The 26000-nt window shown below is 55.7% G+C and overlaps 1 protein-coding gene across 7 annotated transcripts in view; it reads left to right on the forward strand.

Annotated features, from left to right (window-relative positions):
* DYSF (dysferlin) overlaps window positions 1–26000 on the forward strand; it is a 304879-nt gene that overhangs the window by 134975 nt on the left and 143904 nt on the right. For all 7 annotated transcript variants that reach the window (XM_074992197.1, XM_074992191.1, XM_074992196.1 and 4 more), the window contains 2 exons: window positions 1112–1254; window positions 7420–7593. In XM_074992197.1, coding sequence (XP_074848298.1) covers window positions 1112–1254; window positions 7420–7593 — 317 coding nt within the window. The remainder of the gene's footprint in view (window positions 1–1111; window positions 1255–7419; window positions 7594–26000) is intronic.

A 26000-nucleotide genomic window follows, 5' to 3' on the forward strand; every position in this document is an offset into this window, starting at 1 on the left:
CCCGTTCCCCTTTGCTCTGCCCACCATGGCCACGGCCTCTCCGGAGAGGAGCTTTGCACAGCCTCCCCAGCCCAGCCTCCCTGTCCCCTTTGTCCACTAGGGTGAGAAAAACATTTCCTCCCTCTGCATGGGTCTCCTCTGTGCCCACCCACAGCTCTTTCGGTCACCCCAGTGGGAGCTGAAGGGTTGCTGGTGCTTTGAGTCCTCCCTCCTGTCAGTCTGCCACAAGGATGACTCCGCTGACATTAGCGGGGTGGAAGCACTCATGCTGCAGGGCGAAGGCTTGGTTATCCCCCTGTGTGTGCTGGACCAGTGCTGGGGAAAGGGCCAGTTGGCCCCTGGTGCAGTCACAGCCGGGGTTCCTCCCCAGAAGGACATAGACCAGAGGAAGTCAGAGAGCAATCAAAGCAATCCTGGGTCTAGAGAGGCTGCCAATGCGTTGCCAGAGCCACGCAAACGGCGGGAGCGTGCCAAAGGTTGCTGAATGCCCAGGAGGAAAGGAATGTGCCGGGGCACAAGGGGTTACTAGGAGGAGGGTGATGGGCAGCTGAGCTAGGGCAGAGCAGCTGGTGCTGGAGTGTGCTCTCACAGGAACAGGGAGCTGCCCCATCCCCTAATTTCTTAGTTGGAAGCCAGAAGGGACCGTTGGCTTAGTAGCCGTGAAGCAGCGGAGGGGCAAGAGGTCAACCCCTCCGCCAATCGCAGCTGGACAACGGGGGCTGCAGACCAGCCTGTACGATGGACAGGAAAGGTGGACCCAGCCGGGTGCCCTAGAGGGCTTTGTTCCAAGGAGTTCACCCTAGAGTTGAACATCCACAGGACAGTCCCCTACGTGAATCAGCCTCGCCCAAGGCCATCTGGTCCAAAGCCCAGAGCCTGTAGCACTTGAGCTAAGGGGATAACTCTGTCATCTAGCAGCAGTAGTAGGCTGCTATCCTCTGTGTGGACCACTTGGAAGGCATGTGGCAGACAGGCTCTGGAAAGCAAGCTCTGTTGTTTAAGAACACCCCACCTGAAATTCGTTTGGAATGTGTCTGCAATGACTTAGCGGTTGGATGCCAAGGCAGCTGCTCCATCTCTCTGCTCACCTTGGCTTCTCCCTTTCCCTGAGGCTGGGAGTACGGCATCGCTATCCCTCCAGACCGCAAGCCCAAGGCCTGGGTGCCAGCAGAGAAGATGTACCATACCAGCCGGCGGCGGCGGTGGGTGCGGCTCCGCCGCAGGGACCTGACACAGATGGAGGCGCTGAAAAAGGTGCGTTGGTCCCGGAGGAGAATAAGCCCTAGAGCCAGGTTCCTAAATGCGCTCCACTGGTGTTGCTCTGTTCCCAGCTCTGCCGCTGGGCTGCTGCGTGGCCTTGGGCAAGTCACCCAGCCTCTGGTTCACAAGCTGGGCCTGGTGCTACTGGCCTCCTTTCCAAGTGCTTTTGAGAGGTGCTGATGCAAAGCCTTGGCTGAGAGCTATAGGGTCTGGCTTCTGGGCTGGGTTTTGACTCACCAGGATCGGGGAGAAATTTGCCCCTCAGGTGCTACACTCTTCTGGGCAGGGTCCTGACTTCCCCTTGGCCTCAGAAGCAGCTTGGACACTGATGTAATGGGAATAATGGGAAGCTTATTGATGCTGTTTTATTATTAAGTCAACAGAGTTGGACCCCAGCTGGTGTCGGTCGGCTGTAGCTCCAGTGGGGTCAAGGGGGCAGGTCCCAGGTGGTGTCGGTCGGCTGTAGCTCCAGTGGGGTCAAGGGGGCAGGTCCCAGCTGGTGTCAGTCGGCTGTAGCTCCAGTGGGGTCAAGGGGGCAGGTCCCAGCTGGTGTCGGTCAGCTGTAGCTCCAGTGGGGTCAATGGGGTAGGTCCCAGCTGGTGTTGGTCGGCTGTAGCTCTAGTGGGGTCAAGGGGGCAGGTGCCAGCTGGTGTCGGTCGGCTGTAGCTCTAGTGGAGTCAAGGGGGCAGGTCCCAGCTGGTGTCGGTCGGCTGTAGCTCTAGTGGGGTCAAGGCGGCAGGTCCCAGCTGGTGTTGGTCGGCTGTAGCTCCAGTGGAGTGAAGGGGGCAGGTCCCAGCTGGTGTCAGTCGGCTGTAGCTCCAGTGGAGTGAAGGGGGAGGTCCCAGCTGGTGTCGGTCGGCTGTAGCTCTAGTGGGGTCAAGGCGGCAGGTCCCAGCTGGTGTTGGTTGGCTGTAGCTCTAGTGGGGTCAAGGCGGCAGGTCCCAGCTGGTGTCGATCGGCTGTAGCTCCAGTGGAGTGAAGGGGGCAGGTCCCAGCTGGTGTTGGTCGGCTGTAGCTCTAGTGGGGTCAAGGCGGCAGGTCCCAGCTGGTGTCGATCGGCTGTAGCTCCAGTGGAGTGAAGGGGGCAGGTCCCAGCTAGTGTCGGTCGGCTGTAGCTCTAGTGGGGTTAAGGCGGCAGGTCCCAGCTGGTGTCGGTCGGGTGTAGCTCCAGTGGAGTGAAGGGGGAGGTCCCAGCTGGTGTCGGTCGGCTGTAGCTCTAGTGGGGTTAAGGCGGCAGGTCCCAGCTGGTGTCGGTCGGCTGTAGCTCCAGTGGAGTGAAGGGGGAGGTCCCAGCTGGTGTCGGTCGGCTGTAGCTCCAGTGGGGTTAAGGCGGCAGGTCCCAGCTGGTGTCGGTCGGGTGTAGCTCCAGTGGAGTGAAGGGGGAGGTCCCAGCTGGTGTCGGTCGGCTGTAGCTCCAGTGGAGTGAAGGGGCCAGGTCCCAGCTGGTGTTGGTTGGCTGTAGCTCTAGTGGGGTCAAGGCGGCAGGTCCCAGCTGGTGTCGGTCGGCTGTAGCTCCAGTGGAGTGAAGGGGGCAGGTCCCAGCTGGTGTCGGTCGGCTGTAGCTCCAGTGGGGTCAATGGGGTAGGTCCCAGCTGGTGTTGGTCGGCTGTAGCTCTAGTGGGGTCAAGGGGGCAGGTGCCAGCTGGTGTCGGTCGGCTGTAGCTCTAGTGGAGTCAAGGGGGCAGGTCCCAGCTGGTGTCGGTCGGCTGTAGCTCTAGTGGGGTCAAGGCGGCAGGTCCCAGCTGGTGTTGGTCGGCTGTAGCTCCAGTGGAGTGAAGGGGGCAGGTCCCAGCTGGTGTCAGTCGGCTGTAGCTCCAGTGGAGTGAAGGGGGAGGTCCCAGCTGGTGTCGGTCGGCTGTAGCTCTAGTGGGGTCAAGGCGGCAGGTCCCAGCTGGTGTTGGTTGGCTGTAGCTCTAGTGGGGTCAAGGCGGCAGGTCCCAGCTGGTGTCGATCGGCTGTAGCTCCAGTGGAGTGAAGGGGGCAGGTCCCAGCTGGTGTTGGTCGGCTGTAGCTCTAGTGGGGTCAAGGCGGCAGGTCCCAGCTGGTGTCGGTCGGCTGTAGCTCCAGTGGAGTGAAGGGGGAGGTCCCAGCTGGTGTTGGTTGGCTGTAGCTCTAGTGGGGTCAAGGCGGCAGGTCCCAGCTGGTGTCGGTCGGCTGTAGCTCCAGTGGAGTGAAGGGGGAGGTCCCAGCTGGTGTCGGTCGGCTGTAGCTCCAGTGGAGTGAAGGGGGAGGTCCCAGCTGGTGTCGGTCGGCTGTAGCTCCAGTGGGGTTAAGGCGGCAGGTCCCAGCTGGTGTCGGTCGGGTGTAGCTCCAGTGGAGTGAAGGGGGAGGTCCCAGCTGGTGTCGGTCGGCTGTAGCTCCAGTGGAGTGAAGGGGGCAGGTCCCAGCTGGTGTTGGTTGGCTGTAGCTCTAGTGGGGTCAAGGCGGCAGGTCCCAGCTGGTGTCGGTCGGCTGTAGCTCCAGTGGAGTGAAGGGGGAGGTCCCAGCTGGTGTCGGTCGGCTGTAGCTCCAGTGGAGTGAAGCGGGCAGGTCCCAGCTAGTGTCGGTCGGCTGTAGCTCTAGTGGGGTTAAGGCGGCAGGTCCCAGCTGGTGTCGGTCGGCTGTAGCTCCAGTGGAGTGAAGGGGGAGGTCCCAGCTGGTGTCGGTCGGCTGTAGCTCCAGTGGAGTGAAGGGGGCAGGTCCCAGCTGGTGTTGGTCGGCTGTAGCTCCAGTGGAGTGAAGGGGGAGGTCCCAGCTGGTGTTGGTTGGCTGTAGCTCTAGTGGGGTCAAGGCGGCAGGTCCCAGCTGGTGTCGATCGGCTGTAGCTCCAGTGGAGTGAAGGGGGCAGGTCCCAGCTGGTGTTGGTTGGCTGTAGCTCTAGTGGGGTCAAGGCGGCAGGTCCCAGCTGGTGTCGGTCGGCTGTAGCTCCAGTGGAGTGAAGGGGGAGGTCCCAGCTGGTGTCGGTCGGCTGTAGCTCCAGTGGAGTGAAGCGGGCAGGTCCCAGCTAGTGTCGGTCGGCTGTAGCTCTAGTGGGGTTAAGGCGGCAGGTCCCAGCTGGTGTCGGTCGGCTGTAGCTCCAGTGGAGTGAAGGGGGAGGTCCCAGCTGGTGTCGGTCGGCTGTAGCTCCAGTGGAGTGAAGGGGGCAGGTCCCAGCTGGTGTCAGTCGGCTGTAGCTCCAGTGGAGTGAAGGGGGAGGTCCCAGCTGGTGTTGGTTGGCTGTAGCTCTAGTGGGGTCAAGGCGGCAGGTCCCAGCTGGTGTCGGTCGGGTGTAGCTCCAGTGGGGTTAAGGCGGCAGGTCCCAGCTGGTGTCGGTCGGCTGTAGCTCCAGTGGAGTGAAGGGGGAGGTCCCAGCTGGTGTCGGTCGGCTGTAGCTCCAGTGGGGTTAAGGCGGCAGGTCCCAGCTGGTGTCGGTCGGCTGTAGCTCCAGTGGAGTGAAGGGGGAGGTCCCAGCTGGTGTCGGTCGGCTGTAGCTCCAGTGGAGTGAAGGGGCCAGGTCCCAGCTGGTGTCGGTCGGCTGTAGCTCCAGTGGGGTTAAGGCGGCAGGTCCCAGCTGGTGTCGGTCGGCTGTAGCTCCAGTGGAGTGAAGGGGGAGGTCCCAGCTGGTGTCGGTCGGGTGTAGCTCCAGTGGAGTCAAGGGGCCAGGTCCCAGCTGGTGTCGGTCGGCTGTAGCTCCAGTGGAGTGAAGGGGGAGGTCCCAGCTGGTGTCGGTCGGCTGTAGCTCCAGTGGGGTTAAGGCGGCAGGTCCCAGCTGGTGTCGGTCGGCTGTAGCTCCAGTGGAGTGAAGGGGGAGGTCCCAGCTGGTGTCGGTCGGCTGTAGCTCCAGTGGGGTCAAGGGGCCAGGTCCCAGCTGGTGTCAGTCACGTGCACACCTGACCACACCTTCCTGGCTGTGGTGTCCTATGCCCAGCAGAAACCCACCCCTGTGCAGAGAGACCAGCGTAAGGACTTAGATGTGACCGGAGCCCCAGTGGGTGATGATCCACGTAGCCTGGACACTCACAGCCGGAGTGGGCTGGGAGCCTGCAGCTCTGCCCCAGGCTGGGCTTCTACCTCCCTGACTAATTTCTGTGGCTCTGCTCCCCGCTAGGTGCCGCCCTTGGCCCAGGAATGCAGGCTAAAGGGCTACCGCGCGCAGGCTTGTGACAGTCACACTCCTTCCAGATGTTCTGTTCCCCTAGTAAATGCAGGGAGACCCACTGGCCAAACCACTGCGCAGCAGGCGATCTGGCCCCCGGGCCGTTCCAGAGGCTGCGGTAGGATAGCAACATGGCATAGCAGCCTCCGGCCGTGTGCCAAGTCAGGGCTCCGAAGCTGGGCTGGCCAGCACTGCTGGAGAAGCGCCTGCCCCTTCGGGAGTAGTTGTAAAGAGAACTCAGGGCCGGTGAAAGGTCCTGGCCTTGTCATCCGCCCCCTGGGCAAGTCATGCAGGGTCTCTGCGCTCCTGGCTCCCGCTCTGGAAAACTAGGACAGGAATCCTGCCTTGGGCTGTTTAGATGGCACATGTGCTGGGGCTGGGACTGTCTGTAATGATGAGTTTGAACAGCCATGTGACGGGCCCCTGACCTCAGCTGGGTCCTACCACAATACAGACACAGCGCACGTTGATATCTTTATCCCCAAGACAGGCAGAACTCCCCTCCCGGCCATGGGCCTTAGCTGCAATCCAAAGAGAACAGGATTTGTGCCTATGGTCTGGTTGTTCCTCCGAGGATCTCCGACTCACTGGGCTGGGGACAGAGCTGCCCGACTCATTTTACAGGCCCGTCACACGACAAGGACTTTCTGATCCTTGGCTGAGTTTGAAACAGAGACCTCGAGGTATCAGAGGGGCAGCTGTGTGAATCTGTATCTGCAAAAATGAGGAGTTCTGTGGCCCCTTGCAGACTAGTAGATCTTTTGGAGCGTGAGCTGTCGTGGGCGAAGACCCTCTTGGTCAGATGCAACGTGGCCGAGAGGTGAAAGCCAGGCGTCCCTCCAATTTTTATTGTTCTGGGGTGGAATAAATTTTATGTGCACTGAGGCATGTGTGGATGTACACCACCAGTAAGAACACAGCCTGCTGGCTATGGGCGCTCTGTTAATTAGCTGGGCAGCACCTGATTCTCTCCTGGTTGGCTGCCCAAGCGCTCAGCTTACAGGGAACCCCGGTGAAAGCCCCCAACTCCTGTGCCAGTTTCCCCTGCTTTCCATTTCAGTGTTAACCCAGTGCAGAGAGTCCCGGCAGACAGTAACGGTAGCGTTCACCAGGAGAGAAACCTGTCAGCAGCCCCCTGCTCACCAGTCAATAACCAGGCGGGACAGGGGAGGAGATGTACCGTCAGGCCCTTTCCCTCGAGCCGTAGCTGACCGACCGTGTGCTCTGTGTCAGAGGCAGAGTAGAGTGAAGCGCATGGCTGGTCTGTGCTGGGATTCAGGCTGTTCGCTGACTTTGGCAGTCTGCCTACATGCGGCCGGGGTCAATTACTCTCTGCCAACCGCAGCTCCCTGCAGTGTCTAGTGCAGATGATCGTTACCTCTTCCCCACGACTCCCGGCCAGCAGTAGGTATTATTTGTCATGGGTCAGGTCTAAAGACCCCAGTACAGGGTTGGAGACCCATTGCGCTAGGTGCTGTACGCACGTACAACGAAGAGCTGGCCTTGCCATCCAGAGCTTACTGACTAAGACACAGTTCCTCAGAGGTACCGAGGTTCCTAATGGCATTTAAATCAATGGAAGCGAGCCTCTTAAATATCTTGAGGATCTGAGTCTAGGGAAACAGCGGCCTTGTTCCCCCCCAGAGACGGCTGCACTTCGGTAGGAGTTAAACAATCCCTACGAGGGGTTCAAAGGAGCCCATAGTGAAGGAAAGGCCATGCACTAGTTGGCTCTGCAGTGCTGTAGGACAGATTAATTTGGGGTCTCAGCCCAGTTTCTGATCCATGTCAAAGAACCACCAGTAACTGGACTGCTGGGATAGCCAGTTAGCTCCCCGGGATGTATGGGGCTGGGCGGTGGGCAGGCCGAGTGGCAACAGAAGGCAGCTTGCCCTGAGGCTGCCTGTTCTGGGTCTGCTCTGTGGATACTCTCCAGAGCTCAGTCCCACTCCGGGCAGCAGAAGGGGGCTGGGGATCAGATCTGGCCCCTGCCAACGGTCCCTCCTGGCAGGGCTGTGATTCCTCTGTTCTCCGACCCTGTGCAGCGCAAGCAGGAGGAGCTGGAAGGCGAGGGCTGGGAATACGCCTCTCTCTTCGGCTGGAAGTTCCACCTCGACTATCGCAAGACGGATGCCTTCCGCCGCCGCCGCTGGAGGCGCCGCATGGAGCCGCTGGAACGCACTGGTGCGGCTGCTGTCTTTGCCCTGGAGGGTGCTCTGGTAGGTCCCTGGGCAGGTTGACTGCCCGGTCTGGGAGTCTGAGACAGCTGTGGGTGGAAACGGGCTGGAGCCAGGATGCTCAGACCCGAATTATCTGATAGACTGGGAGGCCAGATGGGGGCCATTAGGTCACCAGGTGGGACCCCCCCGCAAACCGCAGGCCGGATAATTTCGGTCAGGGACTCCTTCCCCCAGCCGGGGCGGTCTGGCTCAGCTCGAGTGGGTCTTTCAGAAGAGCATCCGGGTTCGAGCTAATGACTCTGAGTGATGGAGAATCCGCCTGGCCCTGGGCGAGCAGTTCCAATGGTTAACCCCCCTCCCTCCTCTAAACCATGTACCTTGATTCCGGGAGGAGCATCTCTGCTTCCCAGCCGGTGAATCTTGGTCTGCCGTCAGCAGCTACAGAGCTGGCTCTGTCTGTACCAGCCCAGCTCCCATTGGCTCAGCCAACGTGCCCCTTCCCTTTTTATTCCTCCCGGTGTCACAAGAGCACGTATGTGCTTCTGGGGTTGGTCTGTACTGCTGGAGCAGGGACAGTGAACATGCAGCTGGGGCAGAATCATCCATGGGGTCTCTCGGGGGAGTTACACCCACATTTGATTTAACCCTGTGAGCGTGGCTTGCACGCACTGGGGGACTGCTCAGTGCCCCCGTGCATGGTAGTGAGCAAGAGAGTGAACGAGGGCTCTCCTGCTGGGACCAAGGCCGTGCAGCTCCCATCACCTTGGCCTCTGAGGCTGTCCTAGGACATCTCCGGCTTCAGGACTGTAAGGTCACAGCTCAAATCCCGAAGTGGATCTGGCCATCGGCCAGGACAGTGATGCCACTCAGCTGATTGTATCAGCTGTAGAATCTCGCAACTCACCAAGGAAGCCCAGTGGTTCTCTCTAGCCAAAGCGTGTCTCCAACCTGCTGTGGTGCTCACACCCGAGTCTGTCCTGGGCGGCCGCCCAAGCACCAAGAAGGAACCATTCAGAAGGATCATGCCCTGCATTCCCCACCGTAACGAGGGCTCTCCCACCCTGCATTCCCACCGTAACGAGGGCTCTCCCGCCCTGCATTCCCCACCGTAACGAGGGCTCTCCCGCCCTGCGTTCCCCACCGTAACGAGGGCTCTCCCGCCCTGCGTTCCCCACCGTAACGAGGGCTCTCCCGCCCTGCATTCCCACCGTAACGAGGCTTCTCCCACCCTGCATTCCCACCGTAACGAGGTCTCTCCCGCCCTGCATTTCCCACCGTAACGAGGGCTCTCCCGCCGCGCGTTCCCCACCGTAACGAGGCTTCTCCCACCCTGCGTCACCCACTGTAACGAGGCCTCTCCCACCCCACGTTCCCCACCGTAACGAGGCCTCTCCCGCCTCGCATTCCCCACCGTAACGAGGGCTCTCCCACCCTGCGTTCCCCACCGTAACGAGGGCTCTCCCACCCCGCGTTTCCCACCGTAACGAGGCTTCTCCCACCCCGCGTTCCCCACCGTAACGAGGCCTCTCCCGCCTCGCATTTCCCACCGTAACAAGGGCTCTCCCGCCGCGCGTTCCCCACCGTAACGAGGGCTCTCCCGCCGCGCGTTCCCCACCGTAATGAGGGCTCTCCCGCCCCGCGTTCCCCACCGTAATGAGGCCTCTCCCGCCGCGCATTCCCCAATGTAACGAGGCCTCTCCCGCCCCGCGTTCCCCACTGTAACGAGGCCTCTCCCGCCCCGCGTTCCCCACCGTAACGAGGGCTCTCCCGCCGCGCGCTCCCCACCGTAACGAGGCCTCTCCCGCCCCGCGTTCCCCACCGTAACGAGGCCTCTCCCGCCCCGCGTTCCCACTGTAACGAGGCCTCTCCCGCCCCGCGTTCCCCACCGTAACAAGGGCTCTCCCACCCCGCGTTTCCCACCGTAACGAGGGCTCTCCCGCCCCGCGTTTCCCACCGTAACGAGGGCTCTCCCGCCGCGCGTTCCCCACCGTAACGAGGGCTCTCCCGCCCCGCGTTCCCCACCGTAACGAGGGCTCTCCCGCCCCGCGTTTCCCACCGTAACGAGGGCTCTCCCGCCCCGCGTTCCCCACCGTAACGAGGGCTCTCCCGCCCCGCGTTCCCCACCGTAACGAGGGCTCTCCCGCCCCGTGTTCCCCACCGTAACGAGGGCTCTCCCGCCCCGTGTTCCCCACCGTAACGAGGCCTCTCCCGCCCTGCGTTCCCCACCGTAACGAGGCCTCTCCCACCCTGCGTCACCCACCATAAGGAGGCCTCTCCCGCCCCGCGTTCCCCACCGTAACGAGGGCTCTCCCGCCGCGCGTTCCCCACCGTAACGAGGGCTCTCCCGCCGCGCGTTCCCCACCGTAACGAGGCCTCTCCCGCCCCGCGTTCCCCACCGTAACGAGGCCTCTCCCGCCCCGCGTTCCCCACCGTAACGAGGCCTCTCCCACCCTGCGTCACCCACCGTAATGAGGCCTCTCCCGCCCCGCGTTCCCCACCGTAACGAGGCCTCTCCCGCCCCGCATTGCCCACCATAACGAGGGCTCTCCCGCCCCGCGTTCCCCACTGTAATATTCAAGAGGAATGGAACATTATTTTTGCTTTCCATGTACTAGTTCAGATGCTCAGAGAGGCTGGATGCTGTGGTCTCAGTCCGAACTTCCTCTGAGCTGGGCAGAGGGGCAGTGGGGGCCCAGTCTCCAAGGCTGCACAGATCCTGGTAGAAAGAGCAGTTCAATAAACCACTAGAATCTCAAGCTGGTCCCCCCGATGGTCAAAGACACAGCCCCATTGAAGATGTTGTCACTTCCATTTCGCTTGTGGGGCTTAGGCTTGTAAACAGCCTCGTTATCTGCTCGCCGGATCCTTCCTTTATTTGTTTAACGAACACGCTGACTTTTTTTCTAGCTTGGGTTTCATAACTGTTTGGCTTTTCCAATAGCTAAATGGGAAACAACCACTACTACACAAAGCGCCTATTATAGAGGTTTTTCCCCCTTGGGATTTTTCTTCTTCTTGCTACATTTTGTCCTTCCTTTTGTCTGGCAGTTGAACTCAGTGGTAAGTTTTAAACAAGTTACTGCATAGAACTCAGCCACGTCAGGTTTTTATATTCACGCTGACACGGCCAGGTTTTTCCAGAGTGTAATCTTAACTGTTACCTGCCCCGAAGAGAGGCATGCTCCAAACCCAGGCTTAGGAGTCAGGCTTCCGAGCAGTGTTACCTCTAAGCTGAACTCTTGGGCGGCCACCCAGGAGAGATTCAGCTTCCACCCAGAGTGCCCACAGCTGGCCGCATGAGTTTCGGTTGGTGGTTGCCTTCATTCACAGAACAAAATTGATTCTGCCCATGCACTGAGAAAAAATTAATGGGAACACTGCTCCTGGGCTCTTTTCGTACGGCCACTGCTCACTCTTGGCCACTCACTAGATCCCTCTGAGTCTTGGTTTCCCCTCTCGTAGGACGGGGATACTGCTACTTCACCGGAGGGTGGGGAGGGTAATTATGTAATGTCGGAAGAGGCCTGGAAAGTGTCATTGCATTGTTATGCCACATAACAATAAGGTGCAAAACAGTCGTGCTGATGCACCAATTTCATGGCTTGTGCCCATTTCAAGTTCCCTTTGGGTTTGGAGCTGGAATTCGGCTCTCAGTGAATCAATGTCCCCTAGTCGTCCTCATCCTCGCTGATGTCGTAGGCGAAGGTGGACTGGTTCCTGGAGAGGTTGGCTGGTGAGGAAGGAGGGGTCTTGGTGGAGAGGGGCCAGGGAAGGAGGGAGATGGGGAGCGCTCGTGTGTCGGGCTGCTACTGGGGCTCTGCTTCCGGCTGATGGCCTGCAACATCCGGCCTTTGCCCTCCTTCAGCATGTGCTCATTTCAAGTTCCCCTTGGGTTAGAGCTGGAATTCGGCTCTCAGTAAATCAGCGTCCCCTAGTCCTCCTCATCCTGGCTGATGTCGTAGGCGATGGCGGACTGGTTCCTGGAGAGGTTGGCCGGCTTGTAACGTGTGGTCAAAGGGGTTCAATGGGGGAACCACGATTGCTTGAGCAGGTCCACTTCTATTCCATGGAGGGCAGTGGTGTCACACACACATAGGTAAGGCAAAGCATGCGGGGCGGGGTGGGTGACCTGCCATCCCGGCTCTGTCACTACTTTATCTGAGCTTGCCTAGGTCCTCTCCGGGCCTCAGTGTCCCCTCTAGCGCAATGGGGATATCAAGACAGACATTCATTTATTTGTGGTTTTCCGGAGAGTTTCCTTAGAGATGGAGCCAGGCTGCAGAATTTGGGGTTGGGTTAGGGTTAGTGGGTGGGGGAAGAGGGACCCTTTTTTGATTGGGGTTCACCTCATTATGAAGACCAGACCAGAGCTGGGTGGGAAACAGCTTCCCCGTCTGGAGGGATTGTTGGTGGTTTCCAAAGCTTTCCCATCCAGAACTGGGAGTCTAACATGGTGGGTTGTGATCTCTTCGTGCCTCCTTGTGTCCACACCAAACCGGCATTTGTCATGTCCTGGCCAAGCCCTGGGTAGCTTATCCCAGTTAGGGTGACCGGAGAGCAGCAGCTGCAGGAGGGTTAGTCAGGCAGGAGCCTCTCCTCTAGGAGTCCCTGGCTGGGATACTAGGGGAACCCAGCCCCCTTCACTGCCCTGGGTTCCAGCTCAGGCCCTTGTGTGGGACAGTCAGAACCAGTCCTTCTAACCCCAGGCTGTGCCCTGAGCGACTTCCTACCTCTGTCGTCTTCCCCAGCTTCTCCTCCTTTGGCAGGTTGCTTGGTCTGGCAGCTTGTCACCAGCCTGCTGGAAGGATCCTCCTTTACACTCCCTGGCCTCAGGAAGCTACATTGCATTGCAGCCACTTTATCCCACAGCTGCTGAAGTCCTGCCAGTCGGGCCTTGCTGAGCGAGCAGGTGGCAGCGGTGGGGACCCTTCAGCTGTTGGCCAGCAATGGGGATATAGACATTATTACAGGGAGGAAATGCCTGAGTCTTGAAAACGTTTGCAATCCAACAAACAGAACTGGTCCGGATCAGGTGCACTGCTTCGGTTGGAAAAGGGTTGGGTGGGGGTGTTTTTTTTTTTTTTTGCTTTTACTTTCCCCCTCCTCCCTTTTTTTTTGGCCATTTCCAAAAAAAACTGGGAAACCCAAAGTCAACTTTTTGGAAGCCAAACTTCTTGAAACTGGTGAAATGGGCCCTTTTTACCAGTTCGAAACTTTTCTTTCTAAAGTTCTGCAGGTCAGATTCATTGGCACCGGCCTGGCTTGGCTATAGGTTTGGACGGACGGATGGACTGCCCTTTTATTTGTCAAAAAACCCCAAAACAAACAAACAAAACCCTCCCAACCAGCTCTAGAATTAGCGAGCTTGAGCTCCAGCAGCGACTTGGAGAGGTCATTGACTCCGGTTCCCCTGCCCGCATGGTAGGACCAAGCACTGTCTAGACCATCCCTGAGAGGTGTTTGTCTCCAGGTGTGAACTTTGGCTATGGGTTTGGCTTCCTCCCCACCCATGAAGTTCAGGATGCTCAGAGTCAGGGCTGTCATGTAAGCGGAAGGACGGTCCAATGGTTAAGGAAGTAGCCAGGAGACCTGTGTTAGTTCCTTGCTCATTGTGCGTGGCCCACTGGGGAACTAGTAGCCAGGTCTAGGATCTGAAAAGAGAGTTCCGCCTACTGGTTAGAGGAGCGTCCAGCACACAGGAACCAGCCTGAGACCCGGAGGGTAACTCAGAATCTTAAACCAAGGCAGAACCAAGGATTGAAGCCAGTGGGGAAACAAGGGTCACAACACAGGGGTTTTCTCTCATGTCCAGTTCAATCTTTAATGTGTTGTAGAGGCACGTACAAGTCATTGTCATCAATAACCGTGGGCTCAGCGCCCATTCGTGTCTGATGCCTCTCTCACTATTTCCTTCCATCTCTCCCTGGACGGTGCAGAGCGACTTAGTTTCTGTAGACTAGGTCCGAACCAATCTGCTATATGATCTACCCATTCTCTGTGGGGTCTGCCTCTCCTATTCGAACCGTCCATTATGCCGAATATCAGGGTCTTGATTTTTCATTCATCGTTCATTCTGCAAATATGTCCAAGTAGTTGCAGCTTCCGTTTTATAACCTTCTGCAACAGGTTCTCTTTTGGCTGTATCTTTCTATAGAATTCCTCATTGGTGACCTTCTGCATCCATCCTATTCTCAGAATCTTTCTATAACAGCTCCTTTCGAATGCCAATATTCTTCTTTTCCAATCTTTCGTTATCACCCATGTCTCACATCCATACAACATGCTGCTGAATACACACGTTTTCAAGACGCCCAACTTTGCTCGTAAGGTAATTGCTTTGCATTTCCAGATCTTATCCATCGCCTTCAAACTCGCTCTTGCTTTCGCTATTCTAGTCACTATTTCCTTCTTACAGTCTAAATCGTGCGTTATGTTGCTCCCCAGTGCTGTGGTTTATTGGAGCAATGGCTTAAGACACCACTGACAAACAGGGCATGCTGCCCCTTTGGGTGCAGAGGTTCTGGGATTATTGTGAACAGCCAGTGTCAGGAGCTGGTTGTCCCAGAGGAACGGGACTCAGGGACTGGGGCGTACCTGTGGCTAGTCTGCTGGGCAAAGTTAGGGCTGACTTGCTGGAGAAGAGGCCTTGAATGGCAGGGGGAGCTGCAGAAGTGACTCCCAGCTCCCACTCTTTGGGCAGAGGCAACAAGAGAACTTGCCCTCTAGGTACCCAGGAGCTGTTACTAGGGCTGCACTCTGCAGGATGTTAGCGCAACCTCTGGAGCATGCTGAGATGGGGCCTTTCTCCAGATACACATCTCAAAGAGCTGGAAGGGATCTTAAGAGGTCATCGAGTCCCGTCCCCTGCCCTTATGGCAGGTCCTATCACCATTCCTCACAGTTTTCTTTTCCCCCTCTAAGTGCCCCAGATCCATGAAAGGCCCCCTCGAGGACTGAGCTCGCAGCCCTGGGTTTACAAGGCCAATGCTCTAACCGCTGACCAGCACGGATGGGCTCTTGTGGGATCGGCATTTCCTCTGGCAGTGGCTTGGCAAACACCCACCAGAGGTGGGGTGGAAGTTGACTAATCCCTCACCAGCTGGGATTCAGGCAGCAAGACTGGCTTGGGGTCATCAGTTCCCCCTGTGGCAGCTCTGCTAAGAGCTTTTGAAAGGGGAAATTGACAAGATTTCATGGCATACCAGTGTGTCATGGCACACCAGTTGAAAACCAGTCCTAGACTCTAGCGTGCTCCATCACTTCTCTGTGGAAACATTTCCAGGGTTGTCTCCTCCACTCCAGCAAGCTCCAGGCAGCCTTGTTCCCCAGACTTCTGGTTTGCAGCAGGGAAGACAACTCCGTCTTTTAAAGCCCCAGCTCCGTGCGTGGCTGGGCATCATGTGTATTTGTGCTGGGATCCCACTGATGGCGCAGAGAGTGGGCACAGTTGCACTGGGGCATCTGAGCTCTTCTGTAGGCCATGAAGAGCCCAGCAGGTGAATTACATCCCAGAGACGGGGCTGGCTCAGAGACAGGCTAATAGCTCAAAGGGAGCTCTCACAGACTGGGCTAAACTCTCGGAGTTCCCTTCTGCAGTAGGTCATTCTGCTTTGCCTTTCTGCCCTCATTGTTTGGGCTTAGCGGCCACAATTTCTGTGGTTACTCGGTTTTTTGCAGATTGCTTTATAAACGATCTTGCCATATTTTATGGTTTTGCAGCTTCATGCCTTTCCCAGCACTCTTCACTGACTGAATCTCAGTCCTCAGTGACTTACATGTTTTCCAGGATGCTCTGCACCACAGTAATGCCTTTTATTTACAAAGTGTCTTCCAGTCAGCAAGCTCAGAGCCCCTGGGAGCTTTAGGGTTCTTTCCCTGACACTCAAATGCAGCTGTCTCTGTGGAGGAACATGGATGATGTCACACCAGGAGGATGCACTGTCATCACCATGAAGTGGCATTGCAGTAATTTTGACTCCTGCAGCAAAGAGCCAGAAGTGGACAACCCAACTCCAGACAGGGGATCAAATTTTGGTCCACAATCAACCCAACATTCTTCCTGCTGTAGTTTCTCTGTGCCAAACTGAGGAAAGAAGTCTGCACATGCTTGAAGGGGATAGACCACACGTGCAAAGAGGGATTTTGCGTGATGTGGGGCGAATTAATAAGACTAAAGAGGTAGAAGTAAGTGCAGAAAAGGAAAGCTTAGTTGGAGTATTAGAAACTCTGAAGGTGGCAAGATGATGTTGGCTGTGAAAAAGTCTCTCCAAGGGAAATGGGGGAAGCTTCTTTTATTTAAGCCACTCTGGACAGTGCTTTAGTAACACTGCCCAGCAGGGTTGGCTTTGTAGGTCTTTCCCAGCTCTGCTGCGTGTGGTTTCTTCACTTGGCCAGATGGGGTGCTGTTGTCCAACGAGAGGTAGGAACGTAGCCGTGGGAGGAAGCTGGGACGGGGGAACTGACCTTGGCTCTGCGAAAGGGCAGTGCTCCAGGATGAGCTGAAACCCATTGGACCTAAGAGAGACCCCAGCTGCTGGGCCAGCTGTGGAGATGTATCCACCAATGTTGGTTTTATCCTGGCTGCCTGATTCTGGCACAGAATCTACCTGTCCTGTTGAATTCCCGTGACCCGCTGCCTCCTGGGTGCCATGCTTTCGTGCCCTGCTGTGGTGGCAGTGGAGTTTCCCGGAGACTGTTAAATGACAGAGCGACTCATTGTTATGAGGAAACCCAAGTGCAATGCTCTGGACTATGAAACCAGCCAGCGCCCAGCACCAATTTCCTGAGCCATTTAACAGGGTTGTTTTCCCACAGGAAAATAATCCCTAGACACAGCCAGAAGGAATTTGTCTTTGCTACAGGAATGTGCGCAAGCTGCTATGGGGTTTCTAGGCCACCGACTCCCCCCAAGTACTTCGGAGTCTCTCTGTGCGTCGCTTTGGCCCCATTACCACCACGTCCATCTCAGTGAGCTGACTGGTCATCAGCCTTGTCAGGAAAACCATATTAGACACCAGTGCTGGGGCCTCGAAGGGGACTAGTGGAGTCTGGTTCCCAATTGGCATTAGAACTTGATGGCAGCTGGCGGCCACCTCCCCAAGCCTCTGGCAGGAAATTCCAAGCCCCTGGTGCAACTTGCCGGATGTTAAATGCCTCAGCCCCACCTCCGAGGTGCACAGGGTGCCTTCTCCTGGCAGGGCTGGCCAGGGGCCGTGAGGAGAACCCCTCCCTGAAGGGAGAGTTCTCAGAAAGGCCGTTAATTGCCCTGCCTGCAGAAGAGCTCAGGGAACAACTCTGAGCAAGCTGCCTTCCCTGTGCATTGGCTGGGGAACACATGTCTCAAGGCGGCTTGGACAAACCAGCTATGCCGTTTCCTGCAGTTCCACCTCGGGGAGGGAGAAAAAAGAATTCCCTGAGATCCAGATGCTTACCAGGCAATAGTGCGATCTAGGTCTTCCCAGGCAATGGTGTGATTAGTGACCGATTTCTTAGCACCGAGCCAGGCAGGGCGTGTCAGGGGATCATTCCCGGTGAGTGATGGTAGAGGAGTAATGAGCTGGCCTCGTTAGCACCAGCCTGCTGCTGCGGTCTGCCTCTTAGAGTGATGTCCAAAGGTGACCACACCAGCTGGAAGTTCTGCTGAGGTTTGTGAGTTCATGAGGCCTGTGCTTTGGAGAGCTCTGGAAACGGAAGTGGCCCTGCGCGTTGCTCCCAGCTGGGGTGTGACCCTAGCCCTGCCCATGCCGATCAGAGACACGTGCAACAGACGTCAGGACAGTGAGCAGGAGCGTGGGGTTTCTAGCTGCTTCTTCTGTTGAGTGGGGCAGGTGGAGGGGCATCTGTCCCCACAGCTCGCCAGTCCCCCAGGTTCAGGGCTGAAGAGGGGCATCGGCAGGAGGAAAGCGGAACCGGCACAACAGAGACCGGTCTCCGGGTTATACCGCGGGCTGCTTGAGGCTGCACTTGCGCGTGGCTGGGCTGCGGCTGGCATCCCGAGGAAGCCCTATCGGTGCACTAGACAGACGGATGATGGGCACACGCCACGTGTGCAGTCAGACAGAGCCCACCTGGCCGCCAGCTCTGCTCTCTCCCAGTCCGGGCGTGGTTTGTGTTCTGTCTCTGGAGCCAGCCGTGGTGCCAGGTTACTTTACCTGCAGCACAACCCCTCGGGAAGGCGAGAAGCTGCAGTGCAGGGAATGGAATAGCACCTGGGGCCTCTATCCCAGCTGGCCTAATCCAGCCCCACCCGGGTGACTCCCTGCAGGATGGGCCTCTGCTGGCAGAATGCAGGTGATCGGCCTTTGGGACAGAATCAGCTCCACTCCTGGCCAGCGGCCTAGGCTGGAGAGCCACAAGCCTGTGGTAGGCCAGGCAGCTGCTGCTTAGCTCAGGTGAAATCACAGAATCATAGAACAATAGAGCTGGAAGAGACCTAAAAAAAGCCATCGAGTCCAGCCCCCTGCCCTAAGCAGGACCAAACCCATCAGATCAGCCCCGCCAGGGCTTTGCCGAGGGGAGACTTAAACACCTCCAGGGATGGAGGCTCCACTGCTCCCCTGGGGAGACCATTCCAATGCTTCACCACCCTCCTAGTGAAAGAGTTTTTCCTAATGTTCAACCTGGACCTTCCCAACCACAACCTGAGACCGTTGTTCCGTGTTCTGCCATCCGTGACCACTGTGAGCAGCCTCTCGGCAGCCTCCCTTCAGTAAGTTGAAGGCTCTTGTCAAGTCCCCCTCAGTCTTCTCTTCTGCAGACTAAACAGTCCCAATTCCCTCAACCTTTCTTCATAGGTCATATGCTCCAGCCCCCTAATTATTTTGGTCGCCCTCCGCTGGACCGTCTCCAGTGTATCCACTTCCTTCCTATAATTGGGGGCCCAGAACTGGACGCGGTGCTCCAGATGCGCCCTCACCAAAGCCGAATAAAGAGGAACAATCACTCCTCTGGATCTACTGGCAACGCTCCTGGATGAGCTGAGATGTGCAGAGCGCCTGTCTGGGGTTTGTCACGGCAACGCCATCTCCCAGCGCCTCAGGCCGAGGGGGGAATATGCTGGGGGCTGGCAGCGCCGGCCGCATGTGGGGCTGTTAGACGGAGATGCTCTGCACACGGCTTCTGGCTGCCTGGCTCAGCTGGGCAGCCTCTGACACTGCCGTCCCCTCAGGCCAAGCACTGCTTCATCGTCCCGCCGGTGGACTTGCTGCTCTGCTTTTGGCCCCACAAGTGGCTCTTTTCTTTGGGGCCTGGCCTGATTTCTCAGCTGTTGGCAGGAGCCTCCCTACAGTCACGTGGGGCTTGGGACGAGGTCCCCTGGCTCGCCGCAGCAGCAGGATGTTTGCAGAGCGCTCGCCAAGCCTCCTTAAGAGGTGAAACGTGCCCTTCCTTGGGCCACTTTGCTCCCGGGGACAGTCCCTTACGAGATATGCTGGCCCCCATGTTACCCATGAGTCCAGCACCTCCAGCTGTGACACGGCCGCAGGTGGTTTTGCCTAGTGGTTGGAGCAGGAGCCAGGCCTAGTGGTCAGAGCAACAGTAGGAAGCCAAGACTCAGAGGCCTTCGTCAGAGCTGGACAGGCCGGAAGCCGGAGCCAAAGCCCAAGGTCAGGAACTGGAGCCAAGGGCCAGAGACAGGTGTCCTGGCATGGGGAACAGCTGGATTCCAGGCAGGGGCAAGCAGGCTCAGTGGTTAGTGCAGCCAACGGTGAATGCTTTGAGCAGCCACTGAACTGCTGCTGTTGGAGGGCTTACGAGCCAGCCTGCTGCTTCCTCCCACCAGTCAGGTGGTGCAGCCAGCAGGCCCTGATTCTCGACCCCCGGCCTACTCCTATCTCTTCCAGTTCAACGCTGGCTATTAACAAGCCCAGGTCCCTCCCACCGAGTGTAAGGTCTCATGCAAAGTTACACCGGACAGCATCCACTTATTAAAGCCACACCACCCCGGCTGGCACTGATTGGTGGCGCTGGCACAAAAGCACAAGAGTGGACTGGGTCGGAGAGATGAGACTCACCCTGAGGCAAAGAGGACTTGGGGCAGCTCCTTGCCGGCCAGGTCTACCAGGCTGCAGATGAGTCCACTCCAAGAGAAGGGGGTGGGAGCCTGGGATGGAGAAGGTAGCCAAGCTGGCAGGGAAGGGGTTAACCCAACCCTTTCCCAGTTGCTGGCGCCATCAGCTTGGCAAGGGGACAGCCAGTCATCTGTCCTTTGGTTCATTCTTAGGGCAGGTAGCATGGGGCAGCACAGGCGTTTAAGTCACTTCAGGGTCCCCCAGTGCCGGGTACTGTCATAGTGAGTAGGCTCCCTGAGGCTGGGATCATGCAAATTATGGGGTTCATTAATTTACTCCTCAAACTTCCAAAGAAAAGGGGGCAAAACGCACCTCTCCTTCTGCCTCATAGCACAAGACCTATGAGGAGAGGCTGAGGAATTTGGGCTTATTTAGTTTACAGAAGAGAAGACTTAGAGGTGATTTAATAGCAGCCTTCAACTTCCTGAAGGGGAGCTCTAAAAAGGAGGGTGAGAAACTGTTCTCAGTGGTGTCAGATGGCAGAACAAGGAGTAATGGTCTGAAGTTGAAGAGGGAGAGGTGTAGGTTAGATATTGGGAAAAACTACTTCCCCAGGAGGGTGGTGAAGCACTGGAATGTGTTGCCTGGAGAGGTGGTGGATTCTCCATCCCTTGAGGTTTTTAAGTCCCGGCTGGACGAGGTCCTGGCTGGGATGACTTGGTGGGGGTTGATCCTGCTTGAAGCAGGGGGCTGGACTAGATGACCTCCTGAGGTCCCTTCCAGCCCTGGGATTCTGTGATATCCCCACTGCCCAATGTAGGGGTGGGGTGGGGGTGAAAGTTGGAATCCAGGCCTGGAAGTGAATGGTGCAGAAGGCCTCTGGTATTGCAATGGGCCAGTCCTGTGCTCCAGCTCCAGCCTGAACTCCAGCACCTAATGGAGAGAAAAGAACGCGTCACCTTTGCTGTGCGCCAGCTGCTTTGCACTCAAACTGCACCAAGCTCCGGCGGGTCTGGGTTCAAGTCTGCCTTTGGGCGGTTACGTGAGCACCACTGCGCATGGGGCTGTTCAGAGTCTGGGGCTCCCACCCACCTCTGCTGCAGCGTGCCCTGGAACTGGTATGGGCCCCCCCAGCTGATTCACAGAGGAGGAGAGGCTGTTACAGCCTCCCCCTTGGAGCCTGCCTCTCTGGCTTGAGCGGTTCCATGCACACTGTTACCCAGCTGGGGGCCTGCTTCAGCCTCTGCTTGGTTAGCAGAGGGGGCTGCCACCCACTAAGCTGCTTCTGCTAAGATAAATCTTGTCCTGAGTGGCCGAGGCCCACGCCCGGCCATCTTGGCTGACTCGTCAGTGAGTTATACGTGTAACAGTCAGTGCTGCCTGCTCGGCCTTGCTGCTGTCTGCAGGAGTGATGGATTGCCAGGGGCCTGTCTACCTCTTGACTCATTTTTCTGTACATCCTCCACTCCTAACCATGAAGGCAAAATCCAAGAGGGTGATACGCTTTCCGTGGAACTTCACTGCTGGCATAATATAATTTCCCACTAACCCTCAGCACCTGCTCCCAGTGGTTTCCAGGGGAGCAGGCTCAGCACACTGAGATTATACACCCCAAAAGTTCGTGAGGGCAAGATGTGGACCCGTCAGCTCCTACTTTTTTGCGGTTTCCTTGGCAAGCTCCAGCAATGGGTCCTAGAAGTAAGAGATGGAAGAGGCTGGTTGGCTCATTCCTGTCCTTCCCTCCATAGCCAGTGCAGGGGCGTTCCCTACAGGGCTTCCATCAAACTGTTCGGAGGTTTATTATTTTACATTATGGATCAAAGTCACCAGGTGTCCAACCTGCAGTAAAAGTCATGCCCTTAAATTTAGTGATGGAAAAGGCCTAGTGGATGCTACCCTATACTGTCCCCTCAACACGTTTAGCATTGTTCCATCCAGTACTACGGTCTATTTCTTAGTGCTTTGTGGCAATATAATTGTATCATATAATAACACCTTTTCCATTCCACTCGTATCTCTGGAAGGGTGCTAAAGAGCAGCTATTACTATCGGACAATTTTTAAATCAGCAGGTCTCGTTAATTTTCCCCCAAGAGTTTTTAAAGAGCTGGCTGAGGTCCCCAGTGAGTTGTTAATGCTGATATTCAACATCTTGAAGCTCTACTTTTGTGCCAGAATTTAAATAGGGTAAACAGAGCAACCCAGGTAATTGTAGGCCTGTCAGGCTGACCTTAATCGCAGGCTGGGTAATAGAGTGGCTGATACAGGACTCAGTAACAAAGCAAAAGAGGATAATGTAATTAATGCCAATCTACAGGGGTCTGATGGAAAATAGAGCCCATCAAATCACATTGATACATTTTTCTGATGAGATTACAAATTTGGTTTGTTAGCTTTCAGAGCAACAGCACCTGAACTCCCAATCCGTGGTCCTGCAGTGGCATCCAATTTCAGATTTTTGGCTCCCTGGCCAAAGACTTCTCTTGGTGTTTCCTTCCTAAAGGGGGATTCTCCAGGCTGCACAGTGCCCTGCCTATCCTACACACTCCCCAGCAACACAGCCTGCCTCTGTGGTTGCCTGTGCCCTCCTTCCTCAGAGGCTAATAGTAGCCCAGTTACCCACAGTCAAGTTACGGTGTTGCTTTTCCTAAACAAGGGCATTTATTCTTTGGGACATCTTTCCACTGGCTCAGACAAGGCTGTGTCCCACCTGTGGCCCACACCACACCCTCCTCCCTGGGTGGGGCCCTCTTTTGCCATTTGCACGGAGCTTGCCCTTGCTGCGTGGGGTCCCCCCTCATCCCCAGGCCTGCTGCAGACCCACATTGGCCTTGCTTGGCTCAGTGCCTGCTATGGCCCTGGAGCGCAGCAGGGCTGGGGGCAGATTCTGCAGCCCTGTGTGCCCATGGAGCTGCACGGCATGGGCTGGGATGCTTTTGCAGCATGTAGCTTTTGAACCGCAGGACACATGCCAGGCTGTCCTGTGTGTTTGGTGGAAAGGTCATAAAAATAACTGCAGAACTGTTTAGCTCCCACCAAATTCCTGAGACACAGGCTGGGGCTTTGGGTTTTTCTCCATGCTCAGGAATCCTGGCAGGGGGTTGAGAGAGATGCAGGAGGGGGGAAAAAGGGAAAGCAAACAAAAAATACCTTTGGAGGTCACCCTTTAAAACCTCGGCCTTTCCTAATTGCTGTGGATACGCTGCACCGCAAACCTCAGCACTTCCTCTGCAGACAATGCCCTGGTAACTGCCATTCCTGCCCCGGAGCTTTTGGAAAAGCAAAACGAGCTTTGTGGACCACCTAAGTTCTGTGATGTATTTTTGGGACCACGTGGCCCATGGCTCTGGAAAATCCATCTCGGCCCTGTTTCCAAACAGCTCCCTCCTGCCTTTCCCTTCTATTTGATAATTGGAAGTATTTAAAGACCTGACTGATGCTAGCCAGGAAGTTATCTTTACGCACCTTTTTCTGCAACTACATATTTCAAGTCACCTGTGGCAATTAGGAGGTGACAAAGGGTTGGTGTGCACGCTAAAAACCAGAAGAGGAAAAAGCATTGCCCCGGGGAGGCAAGGATCCTTTCAAGCAGCCAGGGGCGCATTTTGCTGCATTTGACACTCTGTGTATCACCATTAACAAAGTTTATACTCCATTAATTTTGCTCACAAGGGGACTTCGTGAAATGCTTTAACTGCCTGTGCTGGGAGCGTTTGCAAAGAACAATGCAACTGCAGGACCACTTACCCACACTGCTTTTTCTCCCCTGGGTTGTACAATAAGCTGGTGAGGAACCACACTGTAGTGGATGGGACCAGAGTTGCTCATCTGTGTGTCAGAGGCCTTATATTGCCAGAAATAAGAGAACCTGGATTCCAGCCTTTCTGTCGCAGTGGCGTTTAAAGTGTCCATGGTGTGCAGGGCAGTGACAAGGAGAAAGTCAGATAGGCAGTGTGGTTTGGGGGCTAAGATGTGGGATTGCAGACCTGGGTTCTGCTCCTGTCTCTGAGTTGCCTTAGAACCCTAAGAAAGTCATTTTCCATCCAACCTTTGCTCTGTTTTTTCGGGACAATGACTCTTTCTTGCTATGCAGTGTCTAGCTGAGTGAGACCCGGATGTGAAGTGAGGCCTCTAAGCGGCGCTACCTAAATTATAACATTGTAGCCCTAGTTATGGCATCCGCGCATTACAAATGCCACCTTTGGGTCAGCAGGTTTGGGGGAGGTTTGGAGGTGTCACTCGGTTCTGTTCCTTACCCTTGTTCCTTTTCATGCATCTTTTTGTTTCATTGTCTCAGGTGAAGCAGGAAGCAGAAATCTTTGGAGAAATGCTCGTCTCAGCTCTCCCATCCCAACCGAAGCCCTATAAGTGCAAAACTTGATCAGATGAGAGAGATTCCAGACTGATTTCTAGAGTAAAGGTGGTTCTGGGTAGAGCCAAAATAAGCAGCCAGACTTTGGGATGTTTCTTACACCCATCCCTCTAACTCAGGCTGTGCAGTGACAGGGGCTGAACCTTCTTGTTGGCACCCTCAGGATCTGACCGGTGCCAGACGAGAGAATTTGCCAGACCATGGGAGGCCAATATTGTCCAGCAGCATTTCCAACACTTCCACTGCTTACTGGTCTCTTAGAAGGCACTGAAGGGTAAATTACAGCTAAATAACAGCACAGAGCCCAGAGAGCCAGGCCTGGTGGTTGTAAACAAACTTTATGTGACCACAGGAAACTTGGCCACACTCATGATAAGTGGTCATCAGGCTAACGACAATCATGCCAGATTATGGAGGTTGCTGGAAGAGAAAGTTCTGGATTAGAGAGGTTCAGCTTGTACTGGCATTTGAGTCCTACCACTGGCTACAGAGCTCTTAGTATTCCTGATGGAGGTTTTGTGTAATTCGTGATGAAACCTATTAGCTGGTCAATTTTTAACCTGTTTAATGTGTGCCCAGTTTGTTTTATAGCTTTCTAGTTTTTAATCAAAACACTGTGAGTCAAATGCGTTACAGAAATGTAAGTCTATTACATCAACATTATTACCGTTATCAACCAAACTTGTAATTTAATCAGAAAAGAGATAGTTAGTTTGATAGGATTTATTTTTCCATAAATCAGTGTTGATTGGCATGAATGATCCCATCTTCCTGTAATTCTTTATTAACCAAGGCCTTTGTCAGTTGCTCTGTGAGAGGGTCTGGTGGATTGCTTAGTAGCCGTGCAGTCAGAAGACCTGGGTTTCAGTCTTTGCTTCAACTCAGTCTTTCTTAGTGCAAGCTGCTTAGCTTTCAGTGTTTCAGTAAAATGAGACTGAGAGCACAGCCTTACCTCGTGGTGAAGTTAACTACATCTAGGGTGTGTCTACGCTAAGAACTAACTTTGAATTAGGCACTGAATTGAAGTAGCCAGCAGAGAATCTACACACATTTTTTTTTCCCCCTTACTTTGAAGTTACCTTCAAAGTAGGGAGCCCATCTTCAAACTCCTTACTCCATTCCTGGGAATAGAGTAGTTCCCTACTTCGAAGTTTAACTTTGAAGGAGGGTGTGTGTGGATGCTCTGCTCTGAAGTTGCTTGCTTTGAAGTTGTACTTTGTACTTTGGAGTAAGCAACTTCAAAGTTATATTTGTATATATACTGTATATTTTAGAGAGTTTGTCTGTTTGTTCGAGAACTCCTCCTAAATGGAGAGAGCTAGAATCACCTAATTTGGAATATAGCTTCCTTTTATCAGAACTTAAGGCAATATAAGGGTTAGATAGTGCCAGGGAGATGGGATGTGCGTTGAATGGAATCACTTCTCCTTCCAAACAGAACAGAGACAGAATCACCAAGTCTGGTGCAGTCATCAAAAACTGACAACTGAGAAATGTTGAAATCAACTAAACCAAGATGAGCCAGGAAAAGAAGATGAACCTGGACTAGGTAGTAGTAGCATCCTTCAGTCTACGTACACTATGGATCGCACCCTTCGTAGTTCCATTTGGGATCATCATTTGCAGCGTTGACTGTGACTGTGAAGGCCCACACGAGAGTGACAGTTCTTGCTGCATCTGTTGCATGTGTAATGGGTGTCTGGCAGGTCCTTAGTGTGCTTTTTGTGGGCTCGCTTCTCCTCTGCTAGCTGTCTGATCCTCATCTCACCCTTCTGAAGGCCCTTGTGTAGTTCCTGCCTCCATCTGCTGCGATCATCTGCCAGCTCGTCCCAGCTGTCCGGCTCGATGTCTACCTCCCTGAGGTCCCTCTTGCAAACATCTTTGTAGTGCAGCTGGGGGCGTCCGGCAGGTCTTTTGCCAGAGGCTAGTTTGCCATACAGGATGTCTTTTGGGATCCTTCCATCATTCATCCTGTGGACGTGGCCAAGCCAGCGGAGCCGCCACTGCCTGAGGAGGGTGTGCATGGTTGGGATTCCAGCTTGCTCGAGGACGGCGGTGTTGGTCACT

Source organism: Carettochelys insculpta, chromosome 4 (genome assembly GCF_033958435.1).
Source record: "Carettochelys insculpta isolate YL-2023 chromosome 4, ASM3395843v1, whole genome shotgun sequence".
Classification (NCBI taxonomy): Eukaryota; Metazoa; Chordata; order Testudines; family Carettochelyidae; genus Carettochelys; species Carettochelys insculpta.